The 22,733-nt window shown below is 40.5% G+C and overlaps 1 protein-coding gene across 1 annotated transcript; it reads left to right on the top strand.

Annotated features, from left to right (window-relative positions):
• Positions 1 to 22,087, top strand: LOC144656266 (adrenocorticotropic hormone receptor-like). The gene is made up of 3 exons (XM_078516500.1): positions 1 to 8; positions 20,555 to 21,011; positions 21,630 to 22,087. The coding sequence occupies exons 2-3, from the start codon at positions 20,561 to 20,563 to the stop codon at positions 22,085 to 22,087; spliced, it is 909 nt and encodes a 302-aa protein (XP_078372626.1). The 5' UTR covers positions 1 to 8; positions 20,555 to 20,560.
• Positions 22,088 to 22,733: the final 646 nt, after the last annotated feature.

Below are 22,733 nucleotides of genomic sequence, written 5' to 3'. Positions count from 1 at the left end.
CTAAGCAGGTATGCTAAGTAGTACAGCATTTATTTCGTGGCCATCTTTTATTTTAATGAAGCTTTGTATTAATTTGGCTATCCCTTTTCCACTGAAATAGATGTGCAAGGAGTTGGTATTGCAATGCTAAAAGCAACATTATTCTAAGTAGTCATTTTGCTTTTCAACGCAATTCCGCAATCAACTCGCTCTCCAACTAGTGTTGTGTTGAACGGTGCAGAGAAAGCGGAAACCTTGAAATGAGAATTGATTTATCTTCTGTCTGGAAATTTTAAGGGAAGTAAATAAAAATAAGTTTGAAGATGAAGTGTTCAACATGACTCGAGCATGGGACAAAGAAAAATTCTGAGTCCCCGACGGGAATCGAACCCATGGCCTCCCAGATACCTGTTGGGCGCTCTAACCAACTGAGCTACTGATGGTATCTGGGAAGCCATGGGTTCGATTCCCGTCGGGGACTCAGAATTTTTCTTTGTCCCATGCTCGAGTCATGTTGAACACTTCATCTTCATTATTTATTACCGAGCATAAAATTTACCATCTTTATTATTTACTACAAACTTGATGAATTCTACATTGCTGATCCTAGCAGTATGCAGGACGCGTGTCACTTATCAACCTAGTAAAATGGCCCAGCTCACAACGAGTCTCTCGTAGCTCAGTTGGTTAGAGCGGTATCTGGGAGGCCATGGGTTCGATTCCTGTCGGGGACTCAGAATTTTTCTTTGTCCCATGCTCGAGTCATGTTGAACACTTCATCTTCATTATTTATTACCGAGCTTAAAATTTACCATCTTTATTATTTACTAAAAATAAGTTTACTTCACCTAAGCAAAAGTTATGAGAATTTGTTTTGGTTTATTTGTTAGGGAGTGTCCATCGACATCTTCAAGACCTTCGTGCAAATAATTTTCTGTGTGTTTGCGATATCAATGATCTCATACAGAATATTTACTTAAGCGATTTTTTCTGCACTGGAGAATTGTTTTTATAACTTTTTTATGTGAGTCCTTTCGTTGCATATCCATCTCTTCGCGAAATAACAATAATCGAGTCTGGTAATCACAGTAATCGAGTCCGTGGCAAAATCGAACTACAAAGCGAACTGCTGAGTATTTTTTCTTTACTCGGACAACTTTAATAATACGTTTTGAATTAGTGACAAAAGAGTGATTCTACAAGCAAAATTAAATTTGCTTTTGCAAAGCTCTTTTATTTTGATTAATTTATTCAAAATGCAAAACAGACTGTTCAAGCCCGATCGCGTTATGGAAGGCCGATTAGGCGTCCCAAGAGACTTTAGAAAGCACTCGAACATTTCTGATTTATATTCTGTTCTTTTGTTTGTTGTTATGTAATTTGTGCATGTATTTTTCGTTTTCGCGCGTTGTTTGTCAGTTGTATTTGATGTTAGTTCGGATCGGTCGGCGATAAGAGTTTCAAAGAATAAAGACGTTGAATGTACCTCGAGTCATCTGTAGAGTTTTGTGTTCGATGGAACATTTGGGCCCGTACATTTTGGTAGCAGAGCGAGGTTGATATTAGTAAAGTTACGGCCGAATCGGGCATGGAAAATGCAGAAGAAGCGTTACTAATTCCCAAGAGCTTAAATGAGGCGAAAGAATTAGTCAACAAGTTGACCATCGAGGATTTGAAGACATTTTGCTTCACGTTCGGGCTGTCGCAAGATGGAACTAAAGCAAGTCTAAAAGAACGATTGCTCGACTACTACAAAGAGAAATTACCATTGGAAAACGGAACTCCTAAGCCTGTGCCGACGCCAAGAAAAAGATCAACACACGAGAGCGAGAAAGAAGTGCCCGTTGCGGAAATCATGACTGATGTCGAAGTGAAGTTAGACGAGTCAATTTCATTTATCACTGAACAACTTCGTAAGTCAGATCAGAGGATTGATCAAGTTGAATTTTCTGTTAACAAAATGGGTGCATATGTGGAAGAATCGCTTATAAAGTTTCGGGAGTCGTTAACGGAAGCTATCAAGGATTCTTCTGAGAAGATGATGCGGTCCTTCGATAAGTCATCTGACGACACAAGAATAGAAACGGATCAGGATCGACTTGTTCATGGCTCGAAAATTACTGCGGTTAAACGAAGATTACACTTCCTGGAGAAAAATGCGAAATGTGTGTGCAACGAGTTGGAGAAATTAATGGATAAAGAAACCGCACCCGCGAGAATTGAGCGTCAATTGAAGAAGTTAAATGAGTACGAATCGGACTGTATACACTCAGTGGAGGAAGTTTTAACGAGTGTTGAAGACGAGAAATTGACGGAAGAAGTTCTCAGTGAGTGGGATGACTTTCATTCGCAAATATTACGGATCTCCGAAAGGGCAGAAGATTTTATTGCGAAAAATGGAGTCAATTCACAATTTACTGCACCGAGTGATTTTACTGAGCACGTTACGGGAGTCAAGTTACCGCTGTTACAACTGCCAAAGTTTTCAGGGAATGTGTTGGAATGGCCAGCGTTTCATGATGCGTTCATTGCTTCAGTTGATTCACACAGGAAATTAAGCAATGTGCAGAAGTTTACTCATCTGCGGTCATGTCTTTCTGGCAGAGCGTTCAAGTGTATTGAAGGATATTCAGTTACGAATGACAACTACTCTAAAGCCTTTCAAGACCTAAAAAATCGTTTTGGACGGAAACGTTTACTTGCAAACGAACTCGTCAAGTCTATTTTGGTTCTGGATGTCCCTGAGAATGCTGATGGAAAATCGTTACGAGATCTGTACGACACATTGCGAAACAGGATGAGAAGTTTGGAGTCACTTGGTCTTAAGCCTGATGATAACCCTAGTCTGTCTATGGTGTTGCTGCCAATCTTCGATACCAAGTTGCCACGTGAGCTTAAGGAGAAATGGGAGTTGGAGCTCACCAAGTACGAAACTGAGGAGGAAGACAAAGAGATTAACATAAAGAAATTCTTTCAGTTTTTGGAGGGTCACGTCCTTAGTAAAGAAGCTCCCGGTGACACGAAAGGTTCACTGCCAAAACACAAGCGGAGGCATGACAGATTCAGAAGAGGCAAAGACGAAGAGAATATGTCATCACAGTCACTGATGGGTGCATCTGAGAGTAAGAGAATGAAATGTGGGTTCTGTGGAAAAAATCACGAGACATCGAAATGCCCAATAGCCCTTACCAAGACAACTGATGAGAGATGGGAGATGCTAATGAAAAGGAAAGGAGCACCGACTTTTTTTTTTTTTTTTTTTTTTTTTTTTTGTTTGCAAAAACATTTATTGAACAGTTCAAAAAATAATTTACATTTAGTTACTATTTACAACCACGAATAAACAAAAGGACAGCTTAGATTACATTGACTTGTAAGTTACAGACTAAAATAAAGAAAAGGAAAAAAAAAATTCAATACAAGAATGCAAAAGTCAAATAAGGGCTTCTATCTGGTAAGATTTTTTTTTTTTTTTTTTTTTTTTGATAACATGGTTTGCCGGACAAATTGTAATACAAGTTTGTTTTTTACTTAGTTACATTTGTAGGAAATGGTTAGCTTACGTTTTATTTAAAGAATGATTTGTGATTTGCACGTACTCTTTTCAATAGATAGTTTACTTTTGAGGAAAGCAAGGAAGGCTTCGAAATAGTACTGTTCTTGTTCTCTTGAAGCAGAGTAGATGTAATACTTGGCGATTATCAGGCAGAGGTTTAAACCAAGTTGTTGGCCAAAGTTGTTTGTGAAGCCGTATATTATGGTTTTGTCGTTCAAGTCAATAAAATCGTCGTTTTTAACATTCCACCAGTGGGAAAAGGTTTGCCAGAAAGATTGCACGTCCGGGCAAGAAACAAAAAGATGTTGTAAGGTTTGTTTTTGCTCGCAGACATGACATTTATCATGTTGAATGATCTTATCTCTGAAAAGGGTTGCATTAGTTGGCAAGATATAATGTATAATTTTGAATTGGAATATAGCGAGCCTAATATCCTTGGTCACTTTAAAAGGAATGCTGTAGATAGTTTTAATAGTTTTCTTATCAAAGTTTGCTTGCCACATTCTTTGTTCTGCTGTGGGAGGTATGAATTTCAGCCCGATTAGAAGTTTCGAAGCTGATTTACATGAAAGCTTGTCTAAAGGAATTTTCTCTGCATATTCTAAACAAGTGGGTGCGTCGGTGTCAAGTTCTTTTAACAAGCGGATCCAGTTTTGGGGGATAGAGTTGCATAAGCCATAATAAGTAAGAAAATTTGTTTTGATGGCGAACTTGCGGCAAAATTTATCAAATGTCAGGAAGTTGTTTTCGTAGAAAATGTCTTTGATTTTGGTTATTCCTGCAGCATGCCAACTATGGTAATAAACAGAGAAGCCTTCGATCTTAATAAACCGATTGTTCCACAGAATTTCATTGAGAATCTGTTCTTTGTTTGCTGGAGTATGATTATTTATGATTTGCCAAATGCTTAAGGCATCCTTATAAAATTGTATAGGTATATCTAGTTTGAGGTACTTTAAATCATAGTTGCATTCTAGTAGGAAAATACCTCCTACCTGTTTTAATAGTGTGAGAGGTATATGGCACCAGCTTGCATTTTCATTGCTTTCGTGCAGCCTTCTTACCCAAGTGACTTTCAGAGCGTTGTTCATTATTTCGAAATCTGGCAGATCTAAGCCACCCTTAACTTTCGGGCCTATCATGGTGGTATGTTTAATTTTAGGTTTGTTGTTCCAAACAAACTGAGTAATGGTTGCTTGAACTGAAGATTCAAATTCTCGGGGAAAAGTAAGTACCGATGTATTATAGACTAGCTTCGAGAGAGCGAGGCTTTTAAGAATGGTTATTTTACCGTACAACGTGAGGTTTCTTGATTGCCAAAGATTAAGAAGGTTCTTCATAGACAGTAGTTTTTGTTCAAAATTTTTTTTGAAAGCTTCAGCTTCGTCGTAAGAGAAATAGATTCCTAGTGCATATATCGGCTCTGAAGGCCAAGCTATATCAAAAGGTGTCGAGGCGTCCTTTCTCCGTGACCCTATCCACATTCCTTCAGTTTTGGACTTATTTATTTCTAGTCCTGAAATCTCTTGAAAGGCGCGTAATGTTTCGAACAAGTTCTGCGCTGACAACGCGTCGGATACAAATGCAGTAGTGTCATCTGCATATTGTGATATTTTGTATTCTTTGTTATAAATTTGTATTCCTCTAATATTCTTATTATTCCTAACTGCGTTCGCTAAGATTTCTGCACAAAGTACAAACAAGATTCCAGATAAGGGACAGCCTTGTCTGACTCCTCTTTGTAAGCTGAAAAATTCGGAGGCATGTCCATTGTTGATAACACAGCTAGTAATGTCGGTATAGAAAGTTTTAATCCAGTCGCGAATTTGTGGCCCAAAGTTAAACGCTTCTAGAACTTTGGATAAAAACTGCCAATCAACCGAATCAAAGGCTTTTTTAAAATCGACGAATATTGCCATGCCTGGTATATTTTCTAAAGATGTTATTTTCATTATGTCTTGTATCAGCCTAATATTTTGGCCAATGTATCGCCCCTTGACGTAACCGGTTTGGTCGTCATGGATAAGTTTGGGGAGAAAGTTGGCGATTCTGCTTGCTATGGCCTTTGTTATTATTTTATAGTCAGTGTTTAATAAAGATATTGGTCTCCAGTTTTCTAAGTATAGCTTGTTTTTCCGCTTTTTTGGCACAACTTTGATAATTCCTTGTCTCTGAGTTATATTTAGACATTTGTGTATTAGAGCATAATTAAAACTTTCAACCATTTCATCTCCTAAGACGGACCAAAAATGTAAATAGAATTCTACAGTGAATCCGTCGCTTCCTGGGCATTTGCCTTTGGCACTCATTTTAAGCGTTTCAAAACATTCTTGCTTGGTGAGTGGCAATTCTAGCTTCTCTAGGTCAGCGTCGTTTAATTTTGGGAGGTTTGGGTCTTCAAAAAATAATTTATCGTGCCGGTTCTTTCGAGGTACCTCTGTGTAGAGGTTTTTATAAAACAGCTTTTGGCAGTGTAAAATTTCATTGGAGTCTGTTATTTCTTGGCCATCTTGAGATTTAAGCTTCGATATGTATGTTTTGGCATGCTGTCGTTTTTCCAAGTTTAAGAAATATTTAGTATTTTTTTCTCCTTGCTCATGCCATCTTGTTCTACTTCTTACAATAGCTCCTTTGGTCCGGTAATCAGCAATCTTGTTTAGCTCCGATCTCAGGCTATATAATTTAGCAATATTCTCTTTTGACCTGTTTGATACGAGTGTTTTCATTAAGGCGTCTATTTGATCTGAGAGATCTTTTTCTATGTTCTTACGCTCTCTGCTCTTTTTCTTTGAGTAACGCACGCAGAAACCTCTTATCTCCATTTTTATCATATCCCAGAATAAACCTTTATCGGTAAGATAGCAGTATTTCTTTTTGTACTCCGGTATTATACAATGAAGTTGTTCTAAGAAGGTGTTATCTTCCAAGAGAGAATTATTAAATTTCCAAAAACCAGGTCCTCTTTGCGCGAAGTCTTTAGATTGGAGTGTCATAATTATTGCAGAGTGATCTGACAAAGAGGATTCTTTTATCTCTGTATTAAGCACGATCTCTAAGAGATCCTTAGAGACTAGCCAGTAATCCAATCTACATTGTACTTTTAGTGCCTTGTCGCGCCATGTGAATTGCCGTTGATCAGGGTGCTGATACCTCCAAACATCTTGAAGTTTTAACAGGTCGCGCAGTTCGAAGATTTCGCTGATTACATTGTTTTTTCTTTCTACCGCATTACCTCCTAGTTTGTCACGAGCTGTTAGCGCGCAATTGAAATCTCCACCGATTATAGTACTATCTATATTGTCCGAACGATTACTGAGAATGTCACGAACGTTCGAGAAAAACATTTTTTGATCAGAATTATTGTTCGGGCTGTAAATGTTACACAATCTAAAGGTGGTATCACAAATAGTTGCCTGAAGAATTAAATATCTTCCGTTTTTGTCAGTTTCGATGGTGTCAGCTAGAGCAGTTAATTTGGGATTCAATAGTATCATGACACCTCTCGAATGACTTGTACCATGGCTGAAATAAATTTTGCCACCCCATTCAGATTTCCATAAGTTTTCTATGCTTTTTGTTGAGTAGGTTTCCTGGAGGAATACGATATCAAATCTATTGTTGTGCAGCCACCTAAAAAGCTGTCTTCGTTTACGCGATTGGTTTAGACCTCTGACATTTAATGAACAAAGAGATGCTGTAAATGGAGTTGTCATAATTCAGACAAATGATGTTTTCTTGGCAAAACATGGATGAAAATAACAATCAATATAGAGTTAAAATTGCTACGAAGCCCTCCTTGCGACCATTTTACTGCTAAAAGATCGTGTTTGTTAAGCAAGGCAATACCGCGAAACACAAAGCATAGGAGTGATATTAAACTGCGTGAAATGTGGCACGATAGAAGCAAAATAGACTTATTAGACTTAAAGCGGATCGAAAAAGTAATAGAAATATATATAATAAATTGCGCAAACACACACACAAAAAGACATAAATAACTTAGAAGATTAGAACGAAGCATGCTGAGGGGGAGGCAGAAAACTCAGGACACACAGGGGGAAAGTAATTATAGATAGGAAATAAAACCTCAATTCGGCCGAGTCCTTCCTTTGTTCAGGGACATGTCTGGTGTAATTGTCAAATGTTTTCTAGGTCTTCAAAAGAGAAGATTCGAAACCGTTCACCATCAGATGAGGACTTCACGTAAATCTTCCCATCCAGTGTCCACACGCTTGAGAGGTGTTTGTTTCTTTTTCGTTGATTTGCCTCTTTCACAATATCTCTTCTGTGCTGTGTTAAATTTTCATTGATATAAATGCGGTCCTGGTTAGATTCAGCGGCGGACGAGAAAGAAGGGAAAATGTCAGAAACTTTGATGTTACGAAGCCTGATGCGTTCTTTATACAGTTTTGACTTTGTTTTGTGACTGCAGAATTTAATAATAATCGGTCGCTTTCCTTCTCTGCCTTTCAATTTATGTGAGATTTCGATGTCATCAGGCCGAATAGTTACATCGAGTGCACTTGCGATTTTGATGACAGCGCTTTCTGTGTCGGTGTAGACGTGTTCAGGTAGACCATGGATTTCAAGGGAATTTTTACGAGTATACTGCTCGAGGTCGTCATAAGCACTCCAAACCCGTTGTGTTTCTTCTCTTTCCTTACCCAGTTGTTGCTTAGTGGCTTCTAAATTCTCCTTTGTCTTGTTGAGCTCCTTTTGTAGTGATGCATTGGTTGTTGTTGCTTTATTTAGTGAAACCTTGATCTCTTGTAGCTCTTTTTCATTGAAGGACAGCGAGTCTTTCAGCTCTGCGAGTTCGTTCTTGAGAGCTCGATTCTCTTGTGAAATTTCAGATACAGTAGCCCGAATGCTTATGAGGAGGTCTTTAATCTCAAGCAGGGTAGGCTCTTTCTCGGTGAACAAAACGCTCGCGTCTTCTTCTAAATCCGCCATGTTGGATTTTTTGGCAGTGCTTGTTTCTTCTTCTGTTGAGCCTCGGTCACCTCTTTTATTCTTCCTTGCTCTTTGCATGGAAGTTAAAGTTAGTATCAATGTCTCTCTGGGTTAGACCTAGGCTTTATCGACGATTTTACAGGCAAGGGCGGCCAAATGTTTGCTTAGGCAAAAAACATGTGGCCGTACCGGACGAGGCCGCGCATGCTCTAAGGAGCACCGACTTGCTTCAACTGCTTACAGCCTGGAAGCATCGCTCACAATGCACGAACATGTAAGGCCCCGCGATGCCCTGTTGATGGGTGTGGCAGAAAACATCATCAGTTGCTGCACAGTGCAGACCAGACGAAACCGAATGACGAGGAGACTCAAACTTTGTCTGGATTTGTTTCCACGTGCAAGCAGAATTTACTACCAACTGCTTGTGCAAGAATGATTTATGAAGGAAAGGAATGTTCCGTGCGCATTTTACTGGACAGTGGTTCGCAAGAGACCTTTTTAAGAACAACTGTTGCTGACAACTTGAACATGAGAAGACATGGATCTCCAACAAACATGAAGATTAAAGTCCTGGGAGGTCAAGAGCAACACAAACGAATGAATCGCGTGACGTTTAAGCTGACACCCCTCGATTCGAATGATGGTCAAATGATTTCTATTGATGCCTGGACTATAAACAATGTATGCGGTCCTCTTGCAGCTGTAAACGTTGATGTAACAAGATGTAATCATCTGCGAAATCTGAAGCTCGCTGACAATTTCCCAAGGAAAGCTGCTACTGTGGACCTCCTGGTTGGTGCTGACCAGTATTACAAATTAGTACAAGGAAGCATTAAAAGAGGACGACCAGGAACTCCAATCGCAACAAAATCCAGACTGGGCTGGCTTCTGAGTGGTCCTGTCCCAGGATCTAAGAAGAGTGAAGAGACGACAGCCATGCTAACCGTGACGAAGACGTACAATGCGCATGATCAGCTTAAACGTTTCTGGGAGATGGACGCCATCGGAATTGTAGACCAGCAGAGAGGCGAAACAACGGCCGAGGAGAAGGATGCAGTTGACCAGTTCAACAATACATGTCGGTTCGATGGCGAGCGATATGAAGTTGGTCTTCCGTGGAAGAGAGATCACCCACACCTCGTTGACAATTACGAGCAAGCTTATCAAAGACTTTTCTCCACCGAAAGAAGTCTAGTAAAGAATCCAGAGAAGACGAGAATGTATTGTGAGGCAGTGAAACAATACATTGATGATGGGCATGCCCGAGCAATAGACGAAGAAGATAACAAAGCAGACAAGATACGATACATCCCTCATCATGGAGTATTCCGAGAAGACAGAGCTACTACGAAGTGTCGTGTTGTATTTGACAGTAGTGCCAAAACTCCTGATGGAGTTTCTCTGAACTCTTGTCTTTTAAAAGGTCCAAAGCTGCAGCCAGATCTCGGACATGTTCTAATCAGATTCAGATGCCACAAGGTCGGTCTCATGGCAGACATTAAGAAAATGTTTCTTCAAATCAAGCTCAGACGTCAGGATCAGAACAGTCATAGATTTTTGTGGAGAGATTTGCAATCTGATCGAGCGCCCGACGTTTACTGTATGACCCGAGTGACATTTGGAGATACACCTTCTCCATTTCTTTCCATTGCTACAGTACAAAAGCACGCAAAAGAATACGAAGAAGAGTATCCAGTGGCAGCTAAGGAAGTGAATGAGAATATGTACGTGGACGACGTGCTGTCTGGTGCCCCGGACGATGACAGTGCACTACAATTGAAGGATGAACTTTGTGATCTCCTATCGAAAGAGGGATTTCAATTAACGAAATGGGCTTCAAATTCCCAGAATGTTATGGAAACCACACCACTTCATGAGAGAGCTCCAACACTTGTGCCGACCACTGAGCCCGAGAAGATGTCAGATTCATTAAAAGCGCTGGGAACTTCATGGAATACACAAGATGACGTGTTAATGTTTACAAATGGTTCCAGCATCTTGACAGAAGAAGATCCTCAGACAAAGAGAAGCTTGATTAGCTTGTACTCGAGAGTCTTCGATCCAATGGGTTTGCTGACCCCATTTTTGATGATTCCGAAGTTGTTGTTTCAAGAACTTTGGACTCGAGGTCTAGATTGGGATCAGTCACTAGACCCAGACATCGCTGAGTCTTGGGAGATCTGGAAACATGAATTAGCGAACGTTGATCAAATCAAAATTCCGAGGTGGTTGCTACGGAATTTGTCTTCAGTCGACAAAGTTGAACTCCATGGATTTGGCGACGCCAGCGAAAGGGCTTATGGAGCAGCGGTCTACGTTTGTGCTGAGGACGGAGATGGCAACAGAGTATCCAACCTAGTTATGGCCAAGTCCAGGGTAACACCGGTGAAACGGGTCACTCTGCCAAGACTCGAGCTTCTTGCGGCGTTCATCACTGCAAAATTACTAAGTAACGTCATACAAGCACTCCGAATCACGATAGACGCAGTGTATGCTTGGTCGGATAGTCAGATTGCACTTGCGTGGATCAAGAAGCCAAGTTCTAGTTGGAAGGTCTTCGTTGCAAACAGAGTTCAAGAGATTCAGCAAAGAGTCGCACCAAGCCAGTGGAGATTTTGCCCAGGAAATCAGAATCCTGCAGACCTGGTCACAAGAGGAATTTCTGCATCTAAACTGAAAGACAGCAAGCTTTGGTGGAATGGTCCACACTGGTTACAACAACCTGGCAGTCAATGGCCTGCGTGTGAAATTAATACAGCAGTTCCAGACGAGTGTTTAATTGAATCAAGGAAAGAAACAATTAACAGAAGTGACATTGTTTGTCTGACAACAGTTCAAGAAAGCACTCCTCCACTCGCATCAAGATATGAAACCTGGCAGCGCTTAGTACGAATAACTGCATGGATCCTGAAGTGGTCACGTTTACGTGGTAATCCAAAGAAAGGGAAGCTGTCCGTTGATGAAATAAAGGAATCAGAATTCACGTGGCTACGAAACAGACAAAGAGTTGTCTTTCTCCCAGAAATTGAGGAACTGTGTAGTAAAGGGAAAGTATCTCAGAAGAGCTGCATTGTTAAGCTAGATCCACAATTTGATGAATCCAAGAAGTTGCTTGTGGTTGGTGGACGTCTACAATTTGCACAGATTCCAGAAGAAACTAAGCATCAAATCATTATACCACATAATGATCCAGTTATAGAGAAATTAATACTTCACGTTCATGTCAAGGCAAGTCACGCTGGTCCAGAGACAACCTTAGCCGTGCTTCGTCAACGTTTCTGGCTCACACAGGGAAGACGAGAGGTTAAGATAGTCTTGAGAAAGTGCCTAACGTGTAAACGTACGTTGGAAAACTGAGCCAGTTCAACAGAAAATGGCACCCCTTCCAGCCGAAAGAGTGCAGATAGCACCAACATTGGACTGGACTTCACAGGACCACTGTATCTCAAGGTCAAAGGAAACTCTGGAACAACTACGTCGAAAGCCTACATATGTATTTTCATTTGCGAAGATACCCGTGCAGTCCATTTGGAATTGTTGAACAGCATGACGACCGAGGATTTCTTGCAATCCTTTCGCCGCATGGTTAATCGTCGAGGGATGGCAAAGGTTATTCATTCGGACAATCAGACCACTTTCCATAAAGCAGCAAAGGTTTTCAAAGCGTCGACTCAAAGAATGAAGACAACGAAGATAGACCCAAACGTCGTGGAAGAGAAACTGGCCAACGAAGGAGTACGTTGGAAGTTTATAACGGAAAGAGCCAGTCATCGTGGAGGTCATTGGGAAAGAGTTTGTCGAAAACTCAAAGAACCTTTAAGAAAAGTGTTGGGGAAAGCTTTTCTCAATTACACAGAGATGATGACTGTCCTGACAGATATAGAAGCTTTAATCAACTCTCGACCTTTGACGTACATCGGTGATGACATAAGGGATGGAAGAGTTGTTACTCCGGCTTTGTTAACCATTGGAAGAGATTTACAAAGTCCACCTGACAACCTACCCAAGAAAGCAGAAGTGTCCCTATCAGAGCGTTTCCGGTACCAACAGCGACTTCAAAATCACTTTTGGTCTCGTTGGTTAAAAGAATATCTGCCAAGCCTCACAGTCCGACAAAAGTGGACAAAGGAAGAAATCCCTCTCAAGGAAAGGGATGTCGTTTTGGTCTCAGAAGATAACGTTTCCAGAGGGAAATGGAAACTCGGAAAAGTTGCCGAAACCTTTCCTGGGAAAGATGGGAAAGTTCGTACTGTCAAAGTCTTGACGCAAAAAGGAATGATCAACAGACCTGTGCAAAGACTGCATTTGTTAGAGGCGCACAGAGACAGTGTCTTCAGTGAAAGGAATTCTTCAGTGACTACTCCTATTGGAGGAGAAGAGAACAATGATGATGTTCAGAACGACGTACGACCCCCCAGTTGATGTTCAAAGAGATGTGAATGACCGTCCGTCATTGGTGGGGGAGGATGTTCAAGCCCGATCGCGTTATGGAAGGCCGATTAGGCGTCCCAAGAGACTTTAGAAAGCACTCGAACATTTCTGATTTATATTCTGTTCTTTTGTTTGTTGTTTTGTAATTTGTGCATGTATTTTTCGTTTTCGCGCGTTGTTTGTCAGTTGTATTTGATGTTAGTTCGGATCGGTCGGCGATAAGAGTTTCAAAGAATAAAGACGTTGAATGTACCTCGAGTCATCTGTAGAGTTTTGTGTTCGATGGAACATTTGGGCCCGTACACAGACTGTGTAAATTAGTGGCAAATAAACTGTCAAGCTGAACCAAGGCTCATTAATATCCCACACTTGGATCTTTTAAAAAGCACAAAATTGTTTCGCGACATGTATGTGTGTATCAGCGTTATGTCCGACCATTTGCTTTTCTGAACGGTCCATTTTACATATGGCTATGTTAGAATTAGCTCTGTTGTTAGATTAAGACTCTATTTTAGACTGTACTTGGTCTCTTACAATGTAAAGACCCTGCCAAACAAGCTCAATGCCTGACATTTCAAGTCCATAAAAAGAAAAATATAGCTTACAAAAAAGTTGCATAAGGCATTAAATGACAACTATTTTCGACTGCATGTAAGCTCTTATACGATAAAAATCTCGTTAGGAAATAACTGAATTAATACGTTACCCACTTCTTCATTGTCATCGCCATTTGCTGTATGCTCTAGTTCTCTTTCCGGCTCTATTTCTTCGTTTCTTCGCTTCCTTGAGCTTCTTTTGTTTTCCTTCCTTCCTTCTGACAAAATCTCTCCTCCAGAATACGAGACAAAGGAGCGGAGTGACTCGAGCTCACTGGCAGGTATTTGAAGAACGATCTACATTGTAGAATTTACTACGAGTAAACAGCTCGACAACAAACACTGAAATGCCAGAAGCTTTCACAAGTGAAGAAATACAATTCTTTACTTTGAAATCGACGATTTATTAAACTTCTTTATTACAATTCTTTACTTTGAAATCGACGATTTATTACCTTTGTCAACTGTTCAGCCATCTTGACTTCCTTTCGCAATTCTTCGACGAAGACAAGAGAATTTCGCGGAAATCCGCGCGAGTGCTAAAATTGGATCTGAGCCAACTAACCAATCAAACGCGCCAAATACTTGCCCCTTGGGAATTGTGATTGACGGGCTGAGCCGCTCAGCCTGAACATATAGGCTCGCTCCGCGTTCAAAGACATTCGCATGAAATTTAACGAACAAAATCTTCGGAAAAGTGAACAAACTACGGACAAACCTCCCTTTACGACCACCTCTCATATGATGTCATAACCCACAAATTATTATCAGGTCTAGAAGAGCAAGCTCAGAGTTACCTACTTTAATGTAAAATACTTGTAATGCGTTTTATTAGAAAGGAAGGTTTCCATCAACCCCTTCTTCTCTGATATGGAGATGAATGTGTTTTTTTTTCGTTGGTATGTTTGCACCGAAATGGCCCTGGCGCTACATAAATTAGCACCTTTTGTCTTAAGGGGTCTTCGTAATATTATGAGGTATTGAGCATAGCATTTATACGCTGACGTGAGGTCGGTCTCGGTGCTGCCATGTTTATTGAAAGAACACGTGATTACGAGTGACGTAACACATATATCATGACATCTCCCCTCTAAGCAAATACATGTATGAGGAGTAATAAACATGCTATTAAAATATCAATATTGTCCACAGTTCATTGTCCAAGACCTTATGTCAAAAGTCATTTAAAAACAAGTGTTCTCAGCTGATAACAACAACTCAGCAACTCAGCATAGCAACATGCAATATACAAAAACTAATAGTATATAAAGTCATCTTGTCTTGGTGCTCGAATAGTACGGCCATATCTTGTTCTGACTACTTCAGGTGTCTTGATTATGGTTCTGTCACTTCCTCTGCTCTGCGTGTTCCCTCTGTCACCTTTCGGACTTGTGAATTCCGGTGTCTTGATGATGTCTCTCCTGTTTCGTCTGTAGAGAGTTCCATTGCTGTTCACAATTACTGATCGAGGGGTGTGAGCAAGTTTTGTAACCGTAGCAGGTTTCCAGCCATTCTTTGCTTTCATTTGAACAGTGTCACCAGTTGTGACAGGAGGTAGTGACTTTGCTCCTCTGTCAAAGTACAGCTTCTGCGATTTCTGTTGAGCTAAGAGCTGGGACTTAGCATCGGTTGGGATTCTTGCATTCAGCAACTGTGTAGCAGTTGGAAGTTTGGTTTTCAGCCTTCTGTTAAGGAAAATTTGAGCTGGAGAGTAGCTCAGTCCAGTGATTGGAGTATTTCTGTTTTCCAGCAAGGCAATGTATGGGTCGGTACCATCTTCATTAGCTTTCTTTAGTACATATTTGGCTGTTCCAACGGCTTTTTCTACTTGTCCATTTGCTTGTGGGTGCTTGGGACTTGTAGTTGTGTGTTTAAATTCCCATGAATCTGCAAACCGTTTAAATTTCCGGCTTGAGAACTGGGTACCGTTGTCGGAAATGACCTCATCAGGTATCCCATAGCGTGCAAAGGTGGATTTAAGTTGAGTGATGACATCAGAACTTACTGTGCTGTCGCGCAGCAAGCCAATTTCTACCCATTTTGAGTAATAGTCGACAGTCAGAAAATAGTCCTTTCCACCAAGGGTGAATAGATCGCAGGCGATCTTTTGCCAGGGTCTATCTGGAACTTCATGCTGTATCAGTGGCTCTTTGGTATTGTTCTTTCTATGCTTTAGGCATGAACTGCAATTTGCAATCACATCTGTAATCTGTGCATTCATGTTTGGCCAGTACAAGATGTCACGGGCTCTTCGCTTGCTCTTCTCAATTCCAAGGTGGCTTTCGTGAATTCTTTTAAGCATTTCGGGTCTCAGTCGTTCAGGAACAATCATCTTGTGACTTTTGAAGAGAATTCCATCAGCTTCATGAATTTCTTCTTTGAAACTCCAGTATGGTTTTGCATCAGCAGGTACTTTATTCTTGTGGTCAGGCCATCCTTGTTTGGTCAGCTGTGCAACTGTCTGAAGAGATTGATCTTCCTTTGTTGCTTCTTGAAACTCTTTCAGTTTCTGCTCTGAAATTGGGAGGTTAGCTACCAGGAGATGAATTTGCATTTCAGTTGCAGCATCAGGTATCCCTTGATTAGTGTTAGTGGTCTCCAGGTGGGCTCTGGATAGTGCATCAGCGATGAACATCAGTTTTCCTGGAACGTACTTCACGTTTAGGTGGTAGAGCTGCAATCGAAGCAATAGGCGTTGTATTCTGGGTGGTGCTTTGGCAATTGGTTTGGCAAATATTGCTTCAAGTGGCTTGTGATCAGATTCTACTTCTATCTCTTTGCCATACAGGTACTGATGAAAACGTTCGCATCCAAATACTATTGCCAGTGTTTCTTTTTCAATCTGTGCATACCCTTTCTGGCAGTCAGTCAGGGATTTTGATGCATATGCCACAGGCTGATTATCTTGAAGTAACACAGCTCCAAGTCCTGATTGGGATGCATCTACTGAAAGCTTCACAGGCTTGTTTACATCATAGTAGCTCAGTACTGGTTTTGAGGTTAGGACCTTCTTAATTTCATTAAGAGCTTTTTCTTGCTGCTCCTCCCAGTGCCATTGTACCTCTTGCTTGCGTAGGACTCTTAGCGGCTCAGTTAAGGCACTCATGTTTGGGATGAACTTGCTTAGGTAAGTTACCATGCCTAGCAGGCGCTCCACATCCTTCTTGTTTTGCGGGGATGGCAAGTTAAGGATTGCCTCAATCTTTGATTCATCAGGTTTGATTCCATCTTTGGTAATCTTGTCACCAATGTACACAACTTCGGGAATCTTGATTTCACACTTTTGTTTCTTCAGCTTAACACCTTTCTCGCGGGCTCTCTCAAGCACATTTCTGAGTGCTTTGTCGTGGCACTCTTCATCTTTGCCCCATACAAGAAGATCATCATAGATAACTTCTGCTCCTTCAATTCCTTCAAAAGCAAACTGCATTTTCGTCTGAAATACTTCATTAGAGGAATTCAGGCCAAATGGTAAGCGATTAAACTTGAAACGTCCAAATGGTGTGTTAAAGGTTGTGAGAAGGGAACTAGGGTGGTCTAGCTTAACATACCAGAAGCCATCTTTGGCATCTAATTTGCTGAATACTTTTGCACCAGTTAACTTGCTAGTTATCTCAGTGGCTGTTGGGAGTTGGACATGTTCTCTCTTCACTGCTCGGTTCAAATCTTTTGGATCAAGACATATTCTCAGATTTCCATCTGGCTTTTCCACTATCACAATGGAGTTAACCCATTCTGTTGGCTGATCAACTTTCTCTATGGCACCCAACTGTTCCATTCGTTCTAATTCGTGCTTTAGCTTGGGTAGAAGGGTGAATGGAACCTTTCTAGGGGGGTAAATGACAGGCTTAACTTCTGGATTAATTTCAATATGGTGTTCCCCTTCAAGCTCTCCAAGGCCTTCAAATAGGTCATTAAATTCATCAAGGATAGAACTCTCAGTATTGACATCAGCTGTGTCAACAGTTCTGACAAACTTAATTAAGCTCAGTTCCTGACATGCTCTTAATCCGAGTAGGGGGGGTTGACCTTCAGCTTCAACAACAAAGAAATCAGAATCAATCTGTTTGTCTTTGTACTTACAAATCATTCTGGCCACTCCTAGCACAGGTATTACAGATCCACTGAAGCCAGTGAGTTTTGCTTTAGTTGTCTTCAGCTGCGGTGTTCCTTTGAGCGAGTTGAATACATCCGATGGAATTACATTTGCTTGTGCTCCAGTATCCAATTTAAACTCTACCATGTTGTTGTTCACTTGAAGAGATGCTTTCCATTCTTGCCCATGGTCATCTTTCTGGACTTGACCGATGAATAACTCTTCTAACTGCTCGTCTTCAACAATAAATTGAGCGGCTTGATTGCTTTCCACTAAATGAACATTCTTCGTGAGACACTGAGATGCGAAGTGGTTTCGATTCTTGCATTTGAGACAGATTTTTCCATAAGTTGGACATTTTCTCGGTGCATGAAGTGTTCCACATCGCTTGCATGCCTTTTGGATTCCATTTTTTGTCTTCGACTGGTCATTTTTAGTGCAGAATGCACTATTGTGATGGTTTGGTGGGTTGGCGTCTGCTAAACCCCTAAACCACTAAGCCACTAAACCGCTAACGCGGTGTAAACTTTTAATCATCAATTAATTAATTAATATCAATTAATTAATTATTTTTGTAAAGGGGGGAGGGGATGGAGAGAACCTGACCTTGTGCCCTTGATAAAACGGGGAGTATATTTACGATACTTACAATTGAAGAACTCAAGGTATATATTTGTTTCAGAAAGCACTACGCTCTCCTTGTGGTACAGTTCTTTCTGGAACAAAATACTTTGTGCTAAACGCATGCGCAGATCAGTCTACATCACGAACATTGCGTGTTTCTTCTGCAGAAGGATTCGTGTAGACTCCGTGGCGCCAAGTTAAAACCACGAATTAATTGAATTAAACACTAAGGCGTCATAGTAGTTCATGTGAAATAATTCTTGATATGGCAACGCTGTTTTCTTAGAAAAGGTGATCTAGCATCTCATAATCAATTGATAATATCTGTGTTAATCAATGTCGCCTTGTTTGAAGAAAATAAATCACGTTACCATATCATCATGTTACATCCGTTTTCGACAAAAACAAAAGTGTAATGTTACATGTTTTTGACAAAAACGAAAGTATCTCATTGCTGTTTCAATATCAAACTGAAATTCAAGCTATCGAAAATTAAAATAACAGGGACGTGTTTAGAAATTTTGTATTAAAGCCTAACGTGGTGTGCGTTTCAATGCGGTAGAATTCCTGTAGAATCCGTGGCGTTAATTTAATTAAACTTAAAAGGCATCACAGCGATCTGCGAGAAAAGCAACAGTATTATATTACATCCGTCACTTCCTTTCCATCGGTTCTCCGTTTTATTTTGTAAAACCTCTGCCTCTTAAGTTGTTTGAACATGCTTTCGTGACGGTTCCGACATTTCTTGAAATAAATCTTCACACTACGTGCTTCTCGGCTTCTCTGCGTGTGACGTGTTCACCAGACCGTGGCGAGAGCATGATCTGGCGCACGAAAATAGCGACAATTTCGGGGAAAAAGCCGCAATTTTTAGCGGCAATTTCGGGGGAAAAGTCGCAATTTCGACATTTTATGCTTTGTAATTCATAGTTTGTGCTCTGCTCGTGCACTGTTCTGAAAATTTGTAATTTTAATGCTGAATGAGACAATGCGGTATGATTCTTGTAGAATCCGTGGCGTTAATTTAATTAGACTTAAACGCATCATAGCAGTCTAAGAGAAAAACAAAGGTATCATGTTACAAACCTTTGCACGAAAAGCACAAATATCACATTTGCTGCTTCAATACTGAACTGAAAGGTGAACTCATTTGACTTATTCTCAAGAGAAATTACGCTGGAAAATTATTATCATGCTGTCGATTGATTGGCCATAATGCATTCTGCACTGTCCTTTGAGTCTCTGAGTTATCCTTTCTGTCCTTTGGCGGGAATTTGCCACTCGGCGTAGCTTTCTTATCTACATAATCTACACTCTTCGATTCTTCGGTGATCGATTTCGTTTGGCGTTTGGAAAACTCGACGCTCTGCACATATCAATGGCTTTCTGAAGACTTAAATCGTTTTCTTGCAATAACTTTTCTCTCATAGTGTCGCAAAGTATTCCACAAACGATTCTATCTCGAATTAAGCTTTCACACAGTACGCCAAATTCGCACGTGCTTGCTTTGGTGCGCAGCTCGGTTACATACTGGTCGATGCCTTCGGTCGGTTCCTGAACACAGGTGAAGAATTTGTGCCGTTCAAATGTGATATTCCGCCTCGGATTACAATAGTCCTCAAATTTCTGGAATAGGACGTCGAGCTTTTGCTCCGCGGTCGACAATGAAAATGTGTTGTAAATCTCAAGTGCTTCTTCTCCCACGAGATGAAGAAATATGGCGAGACGTTGCTTCTCGGGTTTCTTCATTGATCCTGAAGCTTCCATGTACAGTTGAAATCGCTGTTTCCACTTACGCCAGTTTTCTGCAACATTTCCCTCTAGACTTAGCGTTGAGGGCGGCTTGAATACACTCATTTTGAGCTAGGTTTTTGTAGTTCAAACTGTGTTTGAATCTACCACATCTGACACCATGCCATGTTTATTGAAAGAACACGTGATTACGAGTGACGTAACACATATATCATGACAGGTGCGTTCATGCACCGAGAGTGTGGTCGAGGCTTCTGTTTGCCACCCACCTCCCCTCCAGCTCCTAGCGACGGAAACCTTAATTCCTGCACTTCTTGGCATGCGCGTAAGTTATTTCACCCCATATTTTAGTATCTTCACATGTGCCAAATTTGTACAGCATACCAATAAAAATGTTTCTACTATGATTCTGGATGTAACCTCCGATTGGTAATAAATTATGTCCTAATTATAGAGACTAAACCTTACGTGTTAAATTTTAAATATATTTCTAATCATTTGGTATATGAAACGTTGCGATTCCTACAGGTTAGGAGACACCATAAAAACGCATTTTTGTTTTCACAGAGAAAAATGGCTCAAAAGGAAAGCAGCGGCATTTTCTGTGGTGTGCCTGAGTGGTTTGGAATTCCGGGCAACAATACGGCTTCATACATCAACGATGCTCTGGTGGCTGCAGTAAACGTACCCTGCTGTGTTTTTTCAATACTCAGTAACCTGGCCATTATTGTGACGATCATCAAATCACCTTCCTTAAAGAGACCATGCAACATCCTCCTGTGCAGTCTGGCCGCTACTGATTGTCTGACAAGTTTAACAGCTCAGCCAATTTTCGTAACTCTGCGGTTAATAATTTATCGTGGTACTTCATCATGTAGTCACCAAGATGATCTGTTTGCCGCTTTTTACGCTTCCATAATGTTAACGTCTGGATGGTCCTTCGCCTTTTTAACTGTTATCAGCTTTGATCGGCATTTTGCTTTGTCCAGACCAATGGTGTATCGCGCAGTTGTGACCAACAAAGGTAATTCAAAGTTCAGCAAACTTTAGGAAAGTCATTTAGAAAGCCATTCTTCTGTTTGCTTGCATGCCTGCTTCCCTCCTATCTTTATTTCATTTCCTCGCATTAATTCATCCTTAAATCCGTCCGTCTGTTTGTCGGTCTATCCATGTCGTATTTTATCTTTCGTCATTAAGTGCAAATGAAACCGATTGAAAACTTTCTGTAGAGTGTCTGTCTGTAAATATCGAAAATCTTGGGACAGGACTGAAAATTCGAATCTTTTTTTATTTTGTCGAAAAGGCCCTTTTGGTGAATTATTTTCAAAAAATATTGTTTAAAGCTTCCAGCGTCTGTAAATTTTGTGAAATCTAGGAAAGATGGAAATACCGCCCGATCGAGCCCGAGGACTGAATAACGGCGGATGGAATTTATGCAAAATACAGCAATATAGTAGGATAAAAACTTGCATTGATTTCATTTTATCACAATTCCTCGAATTCGATTTTTACATGCAGACGCCCTCAAGGTGACATTTTTCGCCCGACTCAATTTCATAGTTTCCTTTGGATCGTACACTAATCAACTGATACTTTCTTGCATTCCTTGGAGTAATCTTTATGTTTCTTTGAATTTCCACAGGGACACTTAACATAATAGCGATAACTGGAATAGGTTGGTTTTTGCTGAGTGGTATTGCTCAGTTTGTCCTCACTTCTTTGCTTGGATTAATTTTTGCCATCACAAGCACGATTATCTTCGTTGTTCTTCCCATTGTCAATCACGTCAGAATGTTCTTTGCCATCCGTCGTCATAACAACCAACTCAGAGGAGCAGTTGTACCATTACAGTTGACAGTGATATTACGGTGGGAGAAAAAGGTGGCCTTTAACATGCTTGTTGTTAGCCTGGTTCTTCTGCTCTCCCTGGCACCAATATTGTTGAACAAGATGATCCAGGCTTCTTTTCCAAAGGCGTACTCTACCTTGCAACCGTGGGCGTTATCAATGGTAATTTCAATCTCTTCTTTCAACCCTATAATTTATATCTTGAGAAACAAAGAGCTACGAGATGGACTGAAGTCTGCCTTGTTTGTTTAACACTTTGCTTTCTAATGTTCTAGTGCCGAAGTAAAAATGTGATGGATTTTTATAATTTAAGCGAGGCCTTGAATCTGCATAGCCATTTCATATGAGAATACAGTAGCTTTCATTTGAATGGTCACACACTCGGATGTTATCGCAAACTTAACCGTTAGAACAAGACTGTATATATCACATGTACGTATTTTTTCATTTTGTAGCCACACGGTAGGGTCTCGTCCAAAGAAAACGTTTGAGTCACGTCATTCAGGAAAGTTAACATGACCACATAAAAAGTATTGTTATATAGCTAGAAATTTTTCCCCAACAAACTGTTTCCCGCCAAAAATCTCTGAGCGGGCAACATTGCATAATCTATGATGTCAGAGTGTAACAGTGAAATGTTGGGCTATATAACCAAATCTTCGTTGTGCTATATAACAAATAACTGATCCCTCAGGAAACCAGTTGATTTTGTTTTCCTCGAGACATTAAGATTAGATTCTCGGGAAACAAAATTAACTTTTTCCCTCGGGAACAGTCATTAAGTGTATAATATTTACAAGGTTTCGTCACACATCGATGTCACACATTGAATAGGCGTTCATTCACAAACTTGAGAAAAGCAGTACTACAAGAATAATAAACGATAATACGTTAAACA

Source organism: Oculina patagonica, chromosome 6 (genome assembly GCF_052425735.1).
Source record: "Oculina patagonica isolate OP01 chromosome 6, crgOcupat, whole genome shotgun sequence".
Lineage (NCBI taxonomy): Eukaryota > Metazoa > Cnidaria > Anthozoa > Scleractinia > Oculinidae > Oculina > Oculina patagonica.
This window is presented reverse-complemented; position numbering and strand designations above follow the sequence as displayed.

Bases quoted from the DNA above. Each gene is read 5' to 3' on its own strand.
- LOC144656266 (XM_078516500.1), top strand. From the start codon at position 20,561: ATGGCTCAAAAGGAAAGCAGCGGCATTTTCTGTGGTGTGCCTGAGTGG. The intron at 21,012-21,629 runs GTAATTCAAAGT...GAATTTCCACAG, and splicing joins CGCAGTTGTGACCAACAAAG to GGACACTTAACATAATAGCG.